Source organism: Gasterosteus aculeatus, chromosome 1 (genome assembly GCF_964276395.1).
Source record: "Gasterosteus aculeatus chromosome 1, fGasAcu3.hap1.1, whole genome shotgun sequence".
NCBI classification, from domain to species: Eukaryota; Metazoa; Chordata; class Actinopteri; order Perciformes; family Gasterosteidae; genus Gasterosteus; species Gasterosteus aculeatus.
In genome coordinates, this window is record NC_135688.1 from 4,542,332 (window position 1) to 4,558,372 (window position 16,041).

At 46.5% G+C, this 16,041-nt stretch overlaps 1 protein-coding gene across 15 annotated transcripts in view; it reads left to right on the top strand.

The window, feature by feature from the left end:
• Positions 1-16,041, top strand: part of kirrel3b (kirre like nephrin family adhesion molecule 3b) — a 129,318-nt gene that overhangs the window by 95,371 nt on the left and 17,906 nt on the right. For all 15 annotated transcript variants that reach the window (XM_040181788.2, XM_078108468.1, XM_078108471.1 and 12 more), the window contains exons 6-10: positions 1,056-1,206; positions 8,652-8,757; positions 14,692-14,840; positions 15,001-15,128; positions 15,606-15,732. In XM_040181788.2, coding sequence (XP_040037722.2) covers positions 1,056-1,206; positions 8,652-8,757; positions 14,692-14,840; positions 15,001-15,128; positions 15,606-15,732 — 661 coding nt within the window. The remainder of the gene's footprint in view (positions 1-1,055; positions 1,207-8,651; positions 8,758-14,691; positions 14,841-15,000; positions 15,129-15,605; positions 15,733-16,041) is intronic.

The following is a 16,041-nucleotide window of genomic DNA, read 5'->3' on the forward strand; positions in this document are numbered from 1 at the left end:
ATAAGAAGTGGCTTTAGCTTCTTAAACTTTGAAGTGATTAGAAAAGAAAGAGTTCTTTTCAAAGTATCTCCATGTCAGATTTTAGATTCAATGGCGTTTGACTTACATTATTTAGAATATGGTTTCCTTACGAGAAGGGTTACAATATGTATAGTATGTTAGATTGAAATAGACCAATGACAAAATCGTATATTTCGAGTCTGACATGAATATTTTCCCTGAAAGTAAAAGTTATCCACGAGGCGAGCCGTACATTTGTGAAGCAAATACACGGTAGCGGTGCAGTAAAGCGAGTCCCCGGTCAACAAAGCACTTCTGCTTCTATTTTAAGAAAACATTCGATGCACTTCACTATAGCGAGGCCGCTCTCCTTCAAACACACAAAGAACCGTGATTGTCCTCTAAAGAGAAGGCAGGGAAACGCATGCAGACGTTGAGGTTGACCACACTGCGCCCCGGTGCCCACGCAATTTGTTCTAGTCAGCGACTTTGTTTCCTCCCCACACTGGTTAACATTGACTCCCAGCGCCTTCCCCACAGCGCTTTCTTTTTTTGGGGGGGGGTGAGAGCTACCAACCGATTCCAGATGGCTTCCACGTCGCAGGGCTCAGAGGATGAGCGCTGGAAAGAAGATTGATTTCCTTTGTGGGGTATGACAAGCCATGCACTAGAGCTTCTTTTTTTTTTCTCATATCAATCAGCTTTGCAGTAAAAGCGCAGCTCAAGTGTTCTGAAGGTTTTCCTCTGGTGCCCCGAGGGACAACATGTGTATTCATGAATGTGCTGCTGTTTTGTTGCTGTTTTTCCCCCACTTTTACATCTCCTCCGTCAAAGTTCATCTTGCGAGCCGTTTCTTCCATACCTCACTTAAACACTTCAGATTACATCTTTACCCAAAACTCCCGAGGATACAATAAAATATGGATTTAAAGTTTGGTTCATGCTGTAAAGAAAAAATCAGTTCCAAGCACGACAACCGATCAATCAACCGACCTGTAGAGGGCCGCCTGTGACGTTAATGTCCCCTTTACTCAACCTGCCTTTGCTCTTTGCAGACATTGCTGCGGGACGGCAGGAGAGAAAGCACCGTCAGCACGCTCTACCTGCTGCCTTCCAACATCGAGACGGGTCAGCAGATCATCTGCAAGGCCTCCAACAAGGCGGTCCCCAACGGCAAGGAGACCAGCGTCACAATCGACATCCAGCGTGAGCATCCCACTTCCCCCTCACTGCCGCCGGTGTCTCTCCCGTCCCTCCCGTCCCTCCCACTCTGGCACTTTTTGCTTTTTTTGAAGTCCCTTGTCTAGCAATCAGTGCTGATGGGAGCAGCAGGGAAAGGTCTCCCGGTGGGCTGCGCTGCTCAGTTTTTGAGGTATTTCTCACAAGCAGAGGCTCGAAACTGTCCGTCAGGCATTTGTGACTAACGCTATATAAACAGCGAGGATTCATTTTCGGCTCAGATGGACGTGTATAATTGGTTTCCATTTTGCTTTCATGCCGTGTAGGTGGCTGCGTGGATTCGTGACGCATTGCATTTTGTGTTGGCTGTGATGAAATATCCAAAAGGTGCTCTGCATGTGAAATGGATGGGATTGTCTTTCTTTGGTTCAACTACCTGCCTGCGGTTGCGCTGCTGCACGCGGTCTCCACCTCTTTTTTTATTTCCTGGGCCTCGCCATCCATCTTTTTGATGAGCGCGTGCACGATTCCCTTCTAAAACAGGCAAAGTAAGCCCGGCGTGTAAAACGCATTCAGCCTCAATTGTCGGGGAATCTTTTTCCGATCAAGAACCGTTCGCAGTAAGAGAGGAGCTTTGAAGGGATTTTGCACCACTCGCGGCCCCTTCAACACCATTAAGTATGACTAATAAAGCAGAAAATGCTATTTGCAGAGGCAATGTGACTGACGGCTCCATTCTTTTCATTATGTGCACGGCGAGAGGCGAGCAACGGCAAGTGCGGGCACGGCGAGATCCTGGCCACTCGGGCGCAGGAGCGAGAATGATTAACAGTTGCCGCTTGTCCTCGTCATATTCCTTTGTCATGCAGTCTGCCCACGTGTAAACACAAACGATTTGTCACCACGTATGACGGTGTGTCAACGAGAAGTGCACGTCGTGGTGGCATCATCTTCCCTTCTGAATATTTGCTGTAACCCTGAACACTCGAGTGCATGCAGATTGCTAATCAGCGTTCCCGAAATGTGCTCTTTACACAATTACGGCTGCCGACAACATTTTTTCACAGTGTGAGATCAGACTGAGCGACAGCGCAGACTAATTGTCGAGATTCAAGTTGTCTCCCGCAAGGCTTAGCCTCTCGTTTCCCTCCCTCCCTCCCCTCCTTCTCACTCCCTTCAGACTTGTCAGGTGAAGTGTTCAGCACAGTTCAGCAGAGCCTCCGGAGTTTGTGCCACTTTCAAATTAAGCTTCTCCTGAAATGAAACGTGCCGTAATTGAACTTTGATTCATTCGTGTTGGGCGTCGATTTGCTTAATTTCATTCCATCGCAAGGTTCTTGGCTCCAAAACAGCATGTGGAACGCTGCGTGATAATTGAACAAAGGCAAAGGAATATAAACTATGGTGCAGGTTTGCACCTGTTCTGCTCCTTCAGCTCAACCCTGAACTGTGCAGTTTTCTGCAGAAACATTTAATACACGTCAGCAAGATGTTATGAGTCTGTTCTTGTGTAAAGGAGTGTCCTGCGATTACCCGAGCAAATTTATTACATTAAATTAAATAATTAAATTTAGATCAAAATAGCTTCAGCTTTGTGTCACATTCATGTGAACTCTATTCAGCAAAGTGTGGCAACAAGAAATACTTTGTTTTTATTACTGTGACAGGAGTGAAGATTTCTCGTCCTCAACATTTGCTGTTGATCCCCCCCCCCCTGGGAAACAGTTTATTCTATTATAATTGCGCATATAGTTGCCGTAAAAATATGAGAAAGAAAATGCTTCGGTTGGTCATGTTCAGGTCAATAGCTGTATGTTTCTATGTCATATTTAATTATGCATTGAATTGACTTCATCTGACAATTTAGAGCGGACAAATCCAACACACACTAAAATAGGCCCCTTAAGCAAATATTTTATTGCCCGTATAACTTCACAGCCCCTTTATTTGTACTCGCAAGTGTTCAAAATTCTCTTGATTTTAAGATTTTTAATATGCAGTTAAAAAATCATCCAGAATAAAAAGATGAAGCCATGACCCTGTACTGTCATCGCTGATGAAAGAATGATCAATATGGTGTGTTGATTTATTATGAAGCACCAGAAAAAGGCCCAAAAAGAGTGCATGGAGGGAGCAAGAGAAACGGAACAATGCACCTCAATTTCTTCTGCCAGGACTCTGATTGAGCCTCAGAAAAGGTGAAAACCTGCATCCATCAGGGAAAAAGTTTCCCCTCAGTTGCTCTGAGATCAATGTAACATCTGCAGTAAGAAGCAGGTATAAATCAGAACGAAACACCGCTTCGTCATTGTCGGCATGCGTATTGAAACATATTTAGTGGGCGCCAGATATTAAATATGTTCAGAAGAAATTGCTCCTTGTAATGTTGAATATCCTCAAATAATATTTGCTATCAGTTAAACTGAAGCCTGATTGCTTCTTTTTTTCATCCTTGATTGCATTCGTTTTCGTTTATCCGTCCCTCTGAATGTAGATGTTCTCATACAGTGTAATCGGTAACATTTCAAGCTTTCCTCACAGAGGGATTATGTAGTTTGGCAATAATTCGTGCCCATAAGGAAAAGCCCCAGAGATGTTGTGTTGATGTGATCGTTCTGTCTGTTTTGTGATTGTCCAAAGCATAACACACAAAATGCTGCCGCTACAGAGCGTCTAAATCTCTTTAATATATCAACATATAAATGGCTGTGAAACTTATTTTCTATTTTGCAAGAACTAGAGTTAATTTATGTTGAAATAAATTCATCATCGACCGTATATATAAATATATTTTTTGTGGAACCTTTAAAAAAGGGCAACAAAACAAGCAATAGAATCTCATTATCTCGGCCTGAGATTGGCCTGCCATAATTAGTTGCCGTGCACTCATCTGTTTTAGTGGTGCTGCAACATGCACGAGTCCTTCAAGAGAGACGCAGAGATCAATGTCGGTCTCGGGTGAAGGGCTCCTATTACTCTTTGATCGGACGTTGTTGAGGGCCGGATGCAGTAAGTTGAGGGTTGAGTGCTCACCACCACCACCACCACCACCACCACCACCACCACCACCACCACCACCACCACCACCGTCCTCCCAACGTCTCAGTGAGTAATGGAAAAGGCCCTTTGATATCTGGGCACAGCTTTTACCTTACTTGGAGTTAAAAGTGGAAAAGTGCAACCTAAGCACTCCTAGGTCCTCTAATCTGAATTAGATCCACCTTTGCCGAGCCTTCAAATGTTGTTTAATTTACCTTTTTCATTTTAAAAATAGTTTTTGTTAAATGTTTTCGACCCTCAAACAAATACAAGGCTCAGACCGTTAAAAATATACTTTTTTCTTCTGGCTCTGTGGTGATGATTGCAATTAAATATGATGTCCTGATTTAACTACACAAGACACAACATGAGTTACTGTCTCTCAATTGCCGCGTATTCCCTGAAACGTGAGCATTTACACTCTCTGGATAAATGTGTTTATTCGTCTGTAAGTCCTCAGAATTAATAGCCTCACTTACTTTCCTGTCGAAGTGTTCGAAGTGACCGTACTAGAGATAATATTAATGGCATCAAAAGCAATTAAAAAGTTCTCAGTCGGCCTGCCCTTCTCAACATTCCGTAATCCAATCGCCTGTAAACTCAGCCCAAGTGAGAGTAATCTCAACACAAACCCGGCACAGAGCTCCATAGAGCTTAAACAAGCCTAGAATCCTGTGCACGCCGCACCGGTATTTTCCTTTATCATCACCTAAATGCTCATGATTTACGACACACTGTACACCTCAGCATTTCCCCTCCGACTCCAGTTCATACATATTAATCTGAACACGGACAAATTAGCATCTAAATACGTTACGTACAGCGATTTAAAAGGGTTTAGAGGAATTCAACAGTCTGTTTATTATTTTTTCACACTGCTGAATCCAGTAGTTGTCCATGCCGCTCCATTAGCTGACTGTAATTATTTGATATCTGGCGGGCGGCGCCCCCCCCGCTGCTGTTTGCTCCAGCAGCAGGACTTAACTTGCATTATGCCATTTTTGACTTCAATCACTACTCCTCTGCCCCCCCCGGCACAAAACCACTGCAGTGAAACTCAAACATGTTTTAATTCCAGCTGCATATCTGCACTTTCAAACTCATATCGGGAAGCTGACGCGCTATCGAAGCCGAGCTTCTCCGCGTGTTTGCATTGCAAACAAGCTGAGCCGTGTGTGTGTGTGTGTGTGGGGAGGGGGGGATTTAATGACATTTGTTGAGACTAATTAATAAAGAACATGCAGATGTGTTAAACATCTGCATGCTCGTGTTCTGCGGGGAGGGTTTGTTTTCGGTCGCAGCTACATGCTCTCCTTGCTCAATCAAGCAGATAGCGGCGAATCGACGGCATGAGTGAGGAGGAAAGAGTGAAGGATAAGGGCAAACCGAAGAGATGTCTCCACACAAGACGCCAGAACATCTGCCTTCATTAAAAACCAGGGAATGCGTTGACGTCGCACAGTTGAATGCCTCACAATGGATACGTTGGACCTCGGGCCGCCAGTCAGTCTGTTCTGTCCTTCAAGTGTTCCACTCAGCCGGCCACCTGACCGCCGCACAAGATCCCCCGTCCCTCAGACGCCGCCGACATGCCCGAAGTTTGGGTCCTTTCCGGGGGAACAGCTGTCTGCAGCGACCCGGAGGGAGAGAGAGAGAGAGAGAGAGAGAGCTTTAAGAAAGGGGGGAGGGGGGACAACAATGCACGTTGGCACCATCTCCGAGAAAAAGAGTTGGAGGAGTTGGAGGATTGTTAAAAAAAAAAAAAAAAACACCATCTGGTCTCCACTTTGAACTCACTGATCAAAAGCTGTCGGCCGACTTTAATCGAAGCCCCCCCCCCCCTCTCATCCTGTTGTTTTCACTGGAGCTCCCGTCCGCCTACTACCCCCGTTTCCCTGTACGCGTCGTCCCTCCCCCTCTCCTTCCCCCTCACCAACACCTCTCTCGACGAATTGAGGAACCGGCACATCTTTCATGTGCACGTAGAGGCTGCATCAAATGCGCTCGCTAAGCAGCCGGTGCATTTAAAACTCAAAGTGGACGTCTTTACTGAGTAGATGTGTACCGTGAAATCTGGAGGGGTGAAGAGGAGAAAAGCCCCCCGATTCCCACCCGAGGCTTTAAGAAGAATGGCTTTGCTTGTGTCTGTTCAAGGAGATTAAAAAAAACTATAGAAATTGATGGACTGACAATAAAAATAGATGTACAGACATCAGGACATTAGTCCTCACTGAGCGGGACTGAGGTCTCTTCATAAGCCTTCCGTCGTTTGAAAGGAACGTTAATTAAAAGCCTGATTGAAGGTAATTAGCATTTGGTGTCCTTAGAAGTATCTTGGCGGGAAGACCAGAGCAACGGATTGGCGGGACTGAAAAGTACAGCGCAGGAACACTTTCAGTGAATCGGCCTCTACATTTAGCTTCTACGCTAGTGCGCGTGTGTGTGTCTGCTCCTCTCTGTACTTCATCACCAGCACCAACACCATCACATCTGTCGCTTCGCCCCTGAGGTTCCCTCGGCAATCGGCGCCGTTCGCGCAAATTAGCCAGTCGCGGTGCTGAAAAACACCTATTGTGCTCAAAGCGTCGCTCGGCTTTAGCGCCGTGTTTAACGCGCGCACGCGACCTTTCACGCGCGCGCAACCCGCGCTCGATCAAACACAAAGGGGCCCGGAGAGGCCCGCGGGTTCACTGTGGCCAGCAGTCGTCCAGCATTCTTTCTGCAGTGGCCGGTGGAGAGATGCCTCAGGTGGGAAGGGGGGGGGGGTGCAACTGTCTAGGAGGAATATCTGTCTCCTGCTTTGGAATTCGGTGTGTGTGTGTGTGTGTGTGTGTGAGTATAGGGAGGAATATTGCACCTGAACCTCCTCCCTCTCAGGGGCTTCATGGCAGCTGAGCCAACATACAGCATCTGCACAGCCACGGGGTAAAAAGCAGTGTTGCTACACTTCCTGCCCCCCCCCACTCCTCTCACACACACACACAGAATCACTCTCCGTCACTATACACACTTCCTTTGGCTTCGTCACAGCGGTGTCGGCGTGTGTCGTTAATTCTGTGTGGATCTCATCGCAGCCCATCGCTGCTATTCATGCAAATCCAAACAGTCCCCAGTTAGTGCATTAGTTTTACTGAGCGCAGATCCACTCGGTACACCTGCGGAACAGATGGCTGCACCGGCACCAAACCCACCACCAGCTATTTCCCCATGCGAGTCATCCGCGTCCCATGACGCCCTGCAGGTATTCCACCGCCACAAATGACACACGGCGACGACGCTGTGGATGAAACACGCGACTCACACCTGTAACAGTGTGCAAACTATCCTCCGATTGTGTTAAAAATGACACGCGTGAGTTCAAAATAAGAAGGAAAAATGTGTTTGCATGCACGTATGTTATAAAGACAATGGTTTGTTACAGGAAATACTTCATTATTAACATGGAGAAAACACATAAAGGACTAATGATCAGTTTGATCAGCTTCTGAAGACGCAACAAACACAACGTTACACTGTAGACTGTCTGTGGGGTAAATGTTTGTTTCACATGGGATCGGATTGATATGGAAATGAACATGCATCTTCAAAAACAAGCCCACCTTTGTCAATTAGGATAAATGAAGTTGTTTATTAGATTTGCATAATCTGTATGCTTGTTATTTTACAAACTGTTTTAATATTAAAAGTAGCGTGTCAACAGCGGCGTTGGTTGTTTTAATTGCGGCGCCTTGCGCCGTGGACTGTTTACTGTTTTCAAATTGCCATTTACCAAAACTTATTATAAAGTCAAGTTTCCCTTTGATTTTCTCCTTACAGCGCTGCTAATTAATATTTGAGAATAAAAATAGCAGACGTCCTCCCACACCTGCGAATTACACTATTTTTATTCCACAGCCTCAACTCGACCTCGTAGGTGGGTGGAAAGGAGATAACAATAGGGCATCACATTATTCTGCGGTAATTGCCTATTATTTGGGAGAAAATGCCGGCGCAAACTCTGATAAGATGTCACAACTGTTCTAAATGCTGCCACGGCGTTCTATAAAATGATCCAAATAAAAATTAGGTTTCCTTGTGGTTTAAAGAGGAACATGTTAGGTGTGTCACAGCCGCATCAAAGCCTCTCAAATCTCTCTGCGGTCAAAGGGGGAAAAGAAGCGTATCAAGATGCAAGTCCAGGAAAAAAACTGAGAATGTTTGTTAGGATGTTTTCTTTTGAGGTTTCATGCTTTCTAAACAAATCCTACGGTAAATATTTAGTCTTTTCTGCAAGATGTCTGAGATGTTGTTCTTTATCCTTATTAGCCTTAATAAGCCACAGAAAATGTCAAAGCGCTGTGTTTGTCTCTGGCATGTACTGTAGTTCAGTGGAGGATGTTTGAGGATTCTGCCCGACCTTTTAATTGTGTTTCCTTTTTGCTTTTTTACTTTAGATCTGCCGCTCGTCAATCTCTCCGTGGACCCTCAGCCTGTTCTGGAGGGCAACCTCGTCAAGTTCCACTGCTCTGCAAAAGCCAACCCTCCCGTCACGCACTACAGGTGAGGTCATCACAACAGCCACATGTTGCCAAGGCGCCAATCTTCAATGATCCCGTAATGTACAAAAGAAAGAAAAGGCGGTGAGATTGACTTTAAATGAGGTGCTTTAAGAATGTTGCAGGTGGATGATGCATTTTCACATTAGGGTTTGGAGGGGGAGGGGGTTGGGGAGTGGGGGGGGGGGGGGGGGGGGAATTCATCATCGCCAAGCATCTCATGAGGCCGCGACACCATTATATCTGCCCGCGGAGAAGAAAAACAATGAAACCTTATCAAGCTGATCAAATATAATGAAAACACGGTATACGTCGGGAAAAATCACCTGGGGAACCGTGTCCGGGGCTTTGTTGCACAGCTCCTTGCTTTGTGATCGTACCGTCTCCCTTGAACATTAAAACATCCCTCGGCGTGTTGCAGGGAGGTTGAAATCATAATGTGCACGACATCTGATGAAGCTGTCAAAGGTACAGCATTTCTCAGATTGGCTCGTGCTCCTTGGTATCCAGTCGAAAAGCAGGTTTACCCCCAAGTGGGGAAGGGGGGAGAGGGGGGTCCGCTCTGCTTTTATACCAGCTGCATGTTACAGTTGTGGTTGGATATGTCCAAATTGAAATACACTACGTTTTGGCTTTCAGCCCACGCTTTATTATATATTATTTGAAATGATTACATTTTGCGAAAATGGCATTTCCTGCGCACACATCTTCAATAACTTCTCCTCTAGAACATTTTGAGACACATTCTAAACAGAAGGAGCCCTTGGATATTTCTCTTTACGCCGTAGGCGAGCCCCCCGTCCAGTCTTTATCTTCATTACTCGCGCTTACAGTTTTGAGAACACGTTTTCAGTTTGGCTTGTTTTTGTAGGAAGGTTGTTGACAAAAACAAGCCCATTTCATTTGAACTTTCAAATTGCAACAGCAGAAAATCCGGGGAATGTCAAGGGATTCCATTACTCTCTGACGCCATTGTACACATGAAATACCGTTCATAGTTGTACATCAACAGCAGACTGCCAATTTCATGCTCCAGCTAACCCTGCAGACCTTTTACTTTATATAAAGGTATCACCAGACAGAAAGTTGGTATTTGAAAATAAAATCTTCAAAACCCATTTTTTCTTTCTCTATTGATATATGAGGTTTGGTTGATTACCCAAATATTTTTCTCAGTATGCAGCCGTCTCCGTTGTTAGAATCAATTTGTTTTTCTTCTTACTCCATGTGTAATTTTGATGGAAAAGCTAAACAGACATTCATTTTTATATGAAGTATTGCGTGGCCATCTATAAGTGTTTTGTCAGGAGATAATTTTCTGTGTGGGAGGTTTTTAAAAAACTGGTAAAAAAAAAAAAAGAAAAGCGAATGAAATCGATAGCGGAGCGAATTGTCCGGCTCTGAATCTCATAATGCTACTTGGGAAACGAAATGGATGTACAACACGCTCACAGCTGGCAAAACCGAGATGTTGCCTTTTTGATGGATTCTGCCCTTTTGAGAAGGGAAAAGGGAGGAGGGAGGGCAGCGATGTTGTGCGAAAACAAGGTTTGTACTTGATTGTGTCGGCGCACAGCATAGACGGAACGTCTATTCCGCCTGCAAAGGGATTTCACCTCTATTGTTGGGAGACTGGATCAATGCTGGAATCACACTTCTCCCCGGGGCATCAAGAGCTCAGGTGCAGTGGCGGTTGAGATGTCTTTTTCCTTTCTTTTGACAAACTACAGAGTGAAAAATTGTTGCAGGTTGAAGCTTAAAGAGCATAAAGCTGCTGCTTCCCCGCTCTCTAATTTCCCTCTCTTCTTTTTTTCTCGTCTGGCTGTTTCTCCGCCAGTGACACAATCCGCCGTCGGATTTGACACCATCACAGGGACTAATCATTTTTGATACTTCAAGGTTATCCTCTCCACCACTTCCCCCAGTTTCATAGTCTCCCATTTAGATTTATCTGCAATTTACACAAGCGATTCAGGTCACCGTTGGCGTTCAGGGCATCGTGGTAGACGGGGTGGATTTTTGGACCCCGTAATGCCCCACAAACTCCCCTCTATAGAGCGATATCACCGAGGAGAGCGGGAAGCTGGTCAAGCAGTGCGAGGCCATTTCTCAGTGCTAATACACTCTGTCTACCCCAGATCAGATACGGCACAAGGACAGAGTGCTTCTTAGACAGATGGCCTCTTTTCAGTCCCCGAGAGAGTCATCCGTTCCCAATGTGCGCCGCGCCTCTCTGCCTTCCCCCGATCCGATGGACGCTCCAGACGCAGAGCCGAGATAGCGGGGCGACCACTCGAAGGGACGCCGCTTTCTGTTACCTGCGAAAACCCTTGTGCCGGCCACGCCGGTTCAATAAATCTGACTTTAAGCACGGACGCAATACATTTACCCGGATACCTGAACCTCTGCCAGAAAACAAAGCTCAAGCGGGGGGGGGGGGGGAGCAAATAGGGGAGGAAGTGAGGGGCGTCGGAGGGGGGATTGGTGTGGAGGCGGCCGTTAGAAGAGCAGATGAAAGTGGTGCTGAGAGTGTGAAAGAAGTAAGTAAGAGTAATGGGCATGCGTTCCACGGGGCTCTCAGGGAATCAACACTCTCTGAGAGGGTTAGCCCAGGGGGTCGGAACATCTTTATTATTGTGTTTTAATGGTAGGAGGGCTAACTGGCACACACCACAATCACTCAACCACCCTGTGATGAAGACACAGCGGGTTTCCTCTGATCCAAAAGAGAACTCACCAGAGGAATAACAAACAAAGGAAATCAGGTCCCTGGTCTGCATACACAGCGATGCACGGGGCGACAAACAAAAGCAACGTCCCAGTGCTGCCGGCGCGAATATTCTCACTCGTTCTCGGCCATTGTTGGTCTTATTGCTGCTGGGTTGTTAGTTTGCTTCGGATGGACAAAACAATCACGGCGGCGTCCCTCTCTGCGAGCTTTGGAGGTGGCTAATTGATACACGCCGCTGTCATTCGCTCCGTTATTATTGCCTCTAGTGGCACAAACAAACCAAATTGCCAGGTGTAGCCGTGGCCGGTAAATACATAATAATGTGGTATTTCCCAATCCTACTCAAAGTATTTGCTTTCTCTTGTGCCCGCCTGCCCCTCCCCTCCTGTGCCATGTTCCTGCAGTCTGTCCATCGCTGCAAAGGACTCAACCACTAAGCTTTGGCCAAATGAATGTGTAATAATGTTACCTGAATGCAAATGAATGCGTTATGCAATATTCGACTAATTGATTTCTGCTACTTTCATTGGAAAAAAGTTGGCGACACTCCACAGTGCATTTTATTTTCCACAGTGAACTTAATTATTCAGCCATTTCTGCTACAAAGGACAATAACTGACAGTAACCAATCTAAACACTTTTTATGGTTACACTTTTTTCCCTCCTCATCTGAATTTTACAGTCCATATGGCGCAGTCTTTGTGTTTAAATAAATCACATCTACATATAATTTCGTACATGGACTTACTTCAGTTCCTTTGCAAAACATAAAACAGCTCCGTAATTTATGTCCACGTCACATTAATGGTTTGTTAAAGCTAAACATGCATGGTTAACTTATTCTTGTCTCAGAATAAATACGCATGGTTAGGAAATAGAACGTCAGTGCACTATGCTGATAATAACTGTGGGGCCAGATGTATTGTGGCTCTTGATGTTGATGGCCCAGATACCTGCCTAATTTAATTGTTACCGTTTTATTACCTTAATTACATTCAGCAGATACAAAAGCCCCCCCCCCTCTTCCAGGTCTGTTTCATCCTCTGCTTTCATTAGCGGCAGACCTGTTTATCCGTACAACGGCGTCGGCTTACGGACCCACGTGAAAGCAGGCGCCGTCTACACACCCGTGTTTGCACACACACACAGAGACGCTCCGGCGTACGAGGTTTACACAGTGTGTCTGAATCAAATCCCCGAGTAGGATGCAGCGGTGTAAAGTGAGTCAGCTATTGAGCCCTCCTAACCTCCCAGAGGGAATGCAGGTGTTTGTGTTAGCCTGCCTGTGTTTAGACGCGAGTCTTGGACAAGGGCCCAGCACACCAACAGAGCCCCCCACCACCTCCCCCCCCGCGATACACAGCGCTCTGTCTCCGCTCCTCCTAACAACGTCAAGGGCTCCCCGACCCGGCAGCCGATGAGCCCAGCCGGCTGCCCGAACATCTGTCCGCTGCAACTGCACCGGTACGAGCCGGGGGGAAGCGTAGGGGGGAAACCACCGTACCAGCGCTTGATGATCTTCACGTCCAGGTGGAGGTCGCCCCAGTTGTCATAGAAGTTGCAGTTGTTTTTCTGAACGTACTATTAGAGATTGGTGGTTAAAAGCTCCAGAGCTTTTGTCAGCCACTGCTTTCCAGAATACGGACGAACTTTGAAACTACACCTTTTAAGCAGATGTGAACAGATGTAGATGTAGGGATGTAGAAATTGCAATATGCTGAGTAGGGATCGCTAAATTTAATGATAAAGACGTGTTGCATGACCTAAAATGGCCACCAAACGGGCCTCCGGGGGAGATTGTGTTGTTGCCTGATTCAAAGAGCAAGCCTGAACTTTGTTGAACTCATTACCAGTGTAATTGTCATCATGATCATCATTGACATCTTCGTTGTTGTTGTCATCGCCATTATGAATATCATCCTTCTCATCCCTCTTCCTCGTCATCAAAACCATTGGTGTGATCCCGTCTTCAGCATGATGACCGGAATAATTAACACCTTCATCATCGTCCTCTTTGTCATCATCGCTGCAGAACACTCACAGTGATCTTCATATCCAGAGACACATTGATGTGAATATCAACAGTCATCGTCACCAACACAACAAATTCCACATTAATCTTTTGACACGCAGAATTCTCCTGGGTAATGCGGTACATTGGAGATATGACTAAGGGGGGTCTACGTTACTCATTCCCGCCGCTGTCTAAGGTACCTGTCTGCACTATTTTCAACATTTTTGGAAACTCGGGTGTTCAAAGCTCTCAGCACGTAGTTACACAGGAACAAAACCCTTGAAAGATCCACAGCTGGGGTAAAAAAAAAACAATCCAATGAAGGCCAATTAGATTACTGCTTCACGTTGCTTACTGATTGAAAGAGGTAATCTGTTCTGATTTAAACGATAGCATTTCAGTCGAGCATGGGGCCAGATTAGTCATGGGAAACAAATGAGTTCCGTACCCCGTGAAAACTGCTCCCGGCACGGGAAGGAATACAAAACGGAAAGAGACGCATTGGTTCCATTGTCACTGTTTTCAGCGTGCAGCCACGTGTCTATTGTGGAGGTTGGCGGCGTTTGGATGCGCGATGCATCGTATCGTCCACAGCGGGTGTCTATACATCCTAAAGAGATCCGCGGATGCCTTTTTGCTTCACGTTTATAAAACGGGCCGTGTCTGTTTGCAGCAGCAAACCAGAGCCGTCCACACCACCCGTGACATCGTAAAAGTCTCACCCACGTCTGGTCCCGTGTCCCCGTCGCGGGAGCTATCACTCACAAACACAAGCAGGTGTCCTCTCCGTGATCCCGCGTCGATGTATTAACATCAGCTGTTGTGTGCAATACAGTGCGTGTCGACCGACGTCTTCATAGGGACGAGGCGCTACCCATTTGTCACTCCTGTGATTTGTGTTCCTTCGCTGGCACTCTGAGCTGCTCTCGCTGCCGTAATGAGGAGCGCGCTGTCTCCTCCGAGTCACCGGGGAGCTTGTCACAGCACGGAGGGGCTGCCGCCAAAAGAAATGCTGAAGCCAGCGCAGGAAGCCTTCCCTAGAATTATGATTTATTCACACACAATAGTGGTATTGACATAAAGAGGTGTGAGAACTTGTCTCAGTGGCTCCCCCCCCCCCCCCGCTTTCCTTAGTTTATTTCCCCTGTGTTTTTACCGTCTCCCCTTGCTCTGCCTTCTAATCCTCTCAACAGGTGGGCCAAAGGGGGAAGCATAATCAAGGAGGTCTCCGGAGACACGTACGAGGTCATCGTGGACCACTCCTTCTTCACCGAACCCGTTTCCTGCGACGTCACCAACCCCCTCGGCAGCACCAACGTCAGCCGCAACGTTGACGTCTACTGTGAGTGACTGCATTCCTATCGACGACGTCCGCGACATGACGGTCGCTCGGTTACGGATGTTGACTGTTTTGACCCTGAGCACCGAGAGCCGCCGCCGCCACCACAGGCCGGGAAACAATGGATGCGTTGTAGAAAGTCAATGCTGTTTATTTTCCACAGTTGGTCCCCGCATGGCCGCGGAGCCTCAGTCCTTGCAGGTGGACCTGGCATCTGACGCGGTCTTCAACTGTGCCTGGTCTGGAAATCCGTCCCTTACCATCGTGTGGATGAAGAGGGGATCCGGAGTGGTGGGTTTATTGATTTGCACTGCCGCCGGGCATGTTTTACATCCAGTCACGCGCTGTGGCTTAGAATCGCCCGGACGCCTTTGTCTGGTAAAGCGGAAGCTTTGAAACATCGGGGGATTGTAGCAGCGATAGCGCTTGCATGAACTACTGTAGGTATACAGTAAATATTCATCCAGAAATGCCCATTAAGCCTTCGGTCTTGAGGCCATTACAGTCCCAGCCAATTGGTGACCCGTCCTCTCACAACTGTTGATCTTATCCACAAAATGTAGATTCATTCAACATCAAAGGCCAAAGCCAAACCCCTTTACTCCACTAAGCTCAGACCCTAAATTGGATTTTAATAATTGAGGAGGGGTGCCCTTTTAAGGAATTAAATGGAGCCTTTCTTTCTTTCCATAACAATGCCTTGTTGCTTCCGCAAATGGTGCCTTTGCTCTAACTGCATTTAATCATCTTTGACTTTTTCCGCTGCAGGTTCTCAGCAATGAAAACCTCCTGACACTGAAATCCGTGCGACAGGAGGACGCCGGGAAGTACGTTTGTCGCGCTGTGGTTCCGCGCGTAGGAGCGGGGGAGAAGGAGGTTTCTCTCACTGTCAACGGTGAGCTTTATTATTGATATGTCTTTCATTCAGACAGGCTCAGGCGCACACCCACAAAGTTGTCAAATGCATAGACAGGCAAGCGTGAATCTTGAGGTCTGGGGTCAACGGCAACAAAAGGAAAGCAATTTGTCACAGGAGTCAGTCTTCTGCCTCCTCTGTGGTTTATAAAAGCCTTCCATCTCTCAACTTCCCACAGAATATGAAGCTTTTTTTTCTTGCCGTAGTCATTTATTTGTTTGCATTTCTTTTAATCCATCAGTTTCTCGGGGACACAGTTCATTTTAACAAGCATCCCCGTTAATAAAA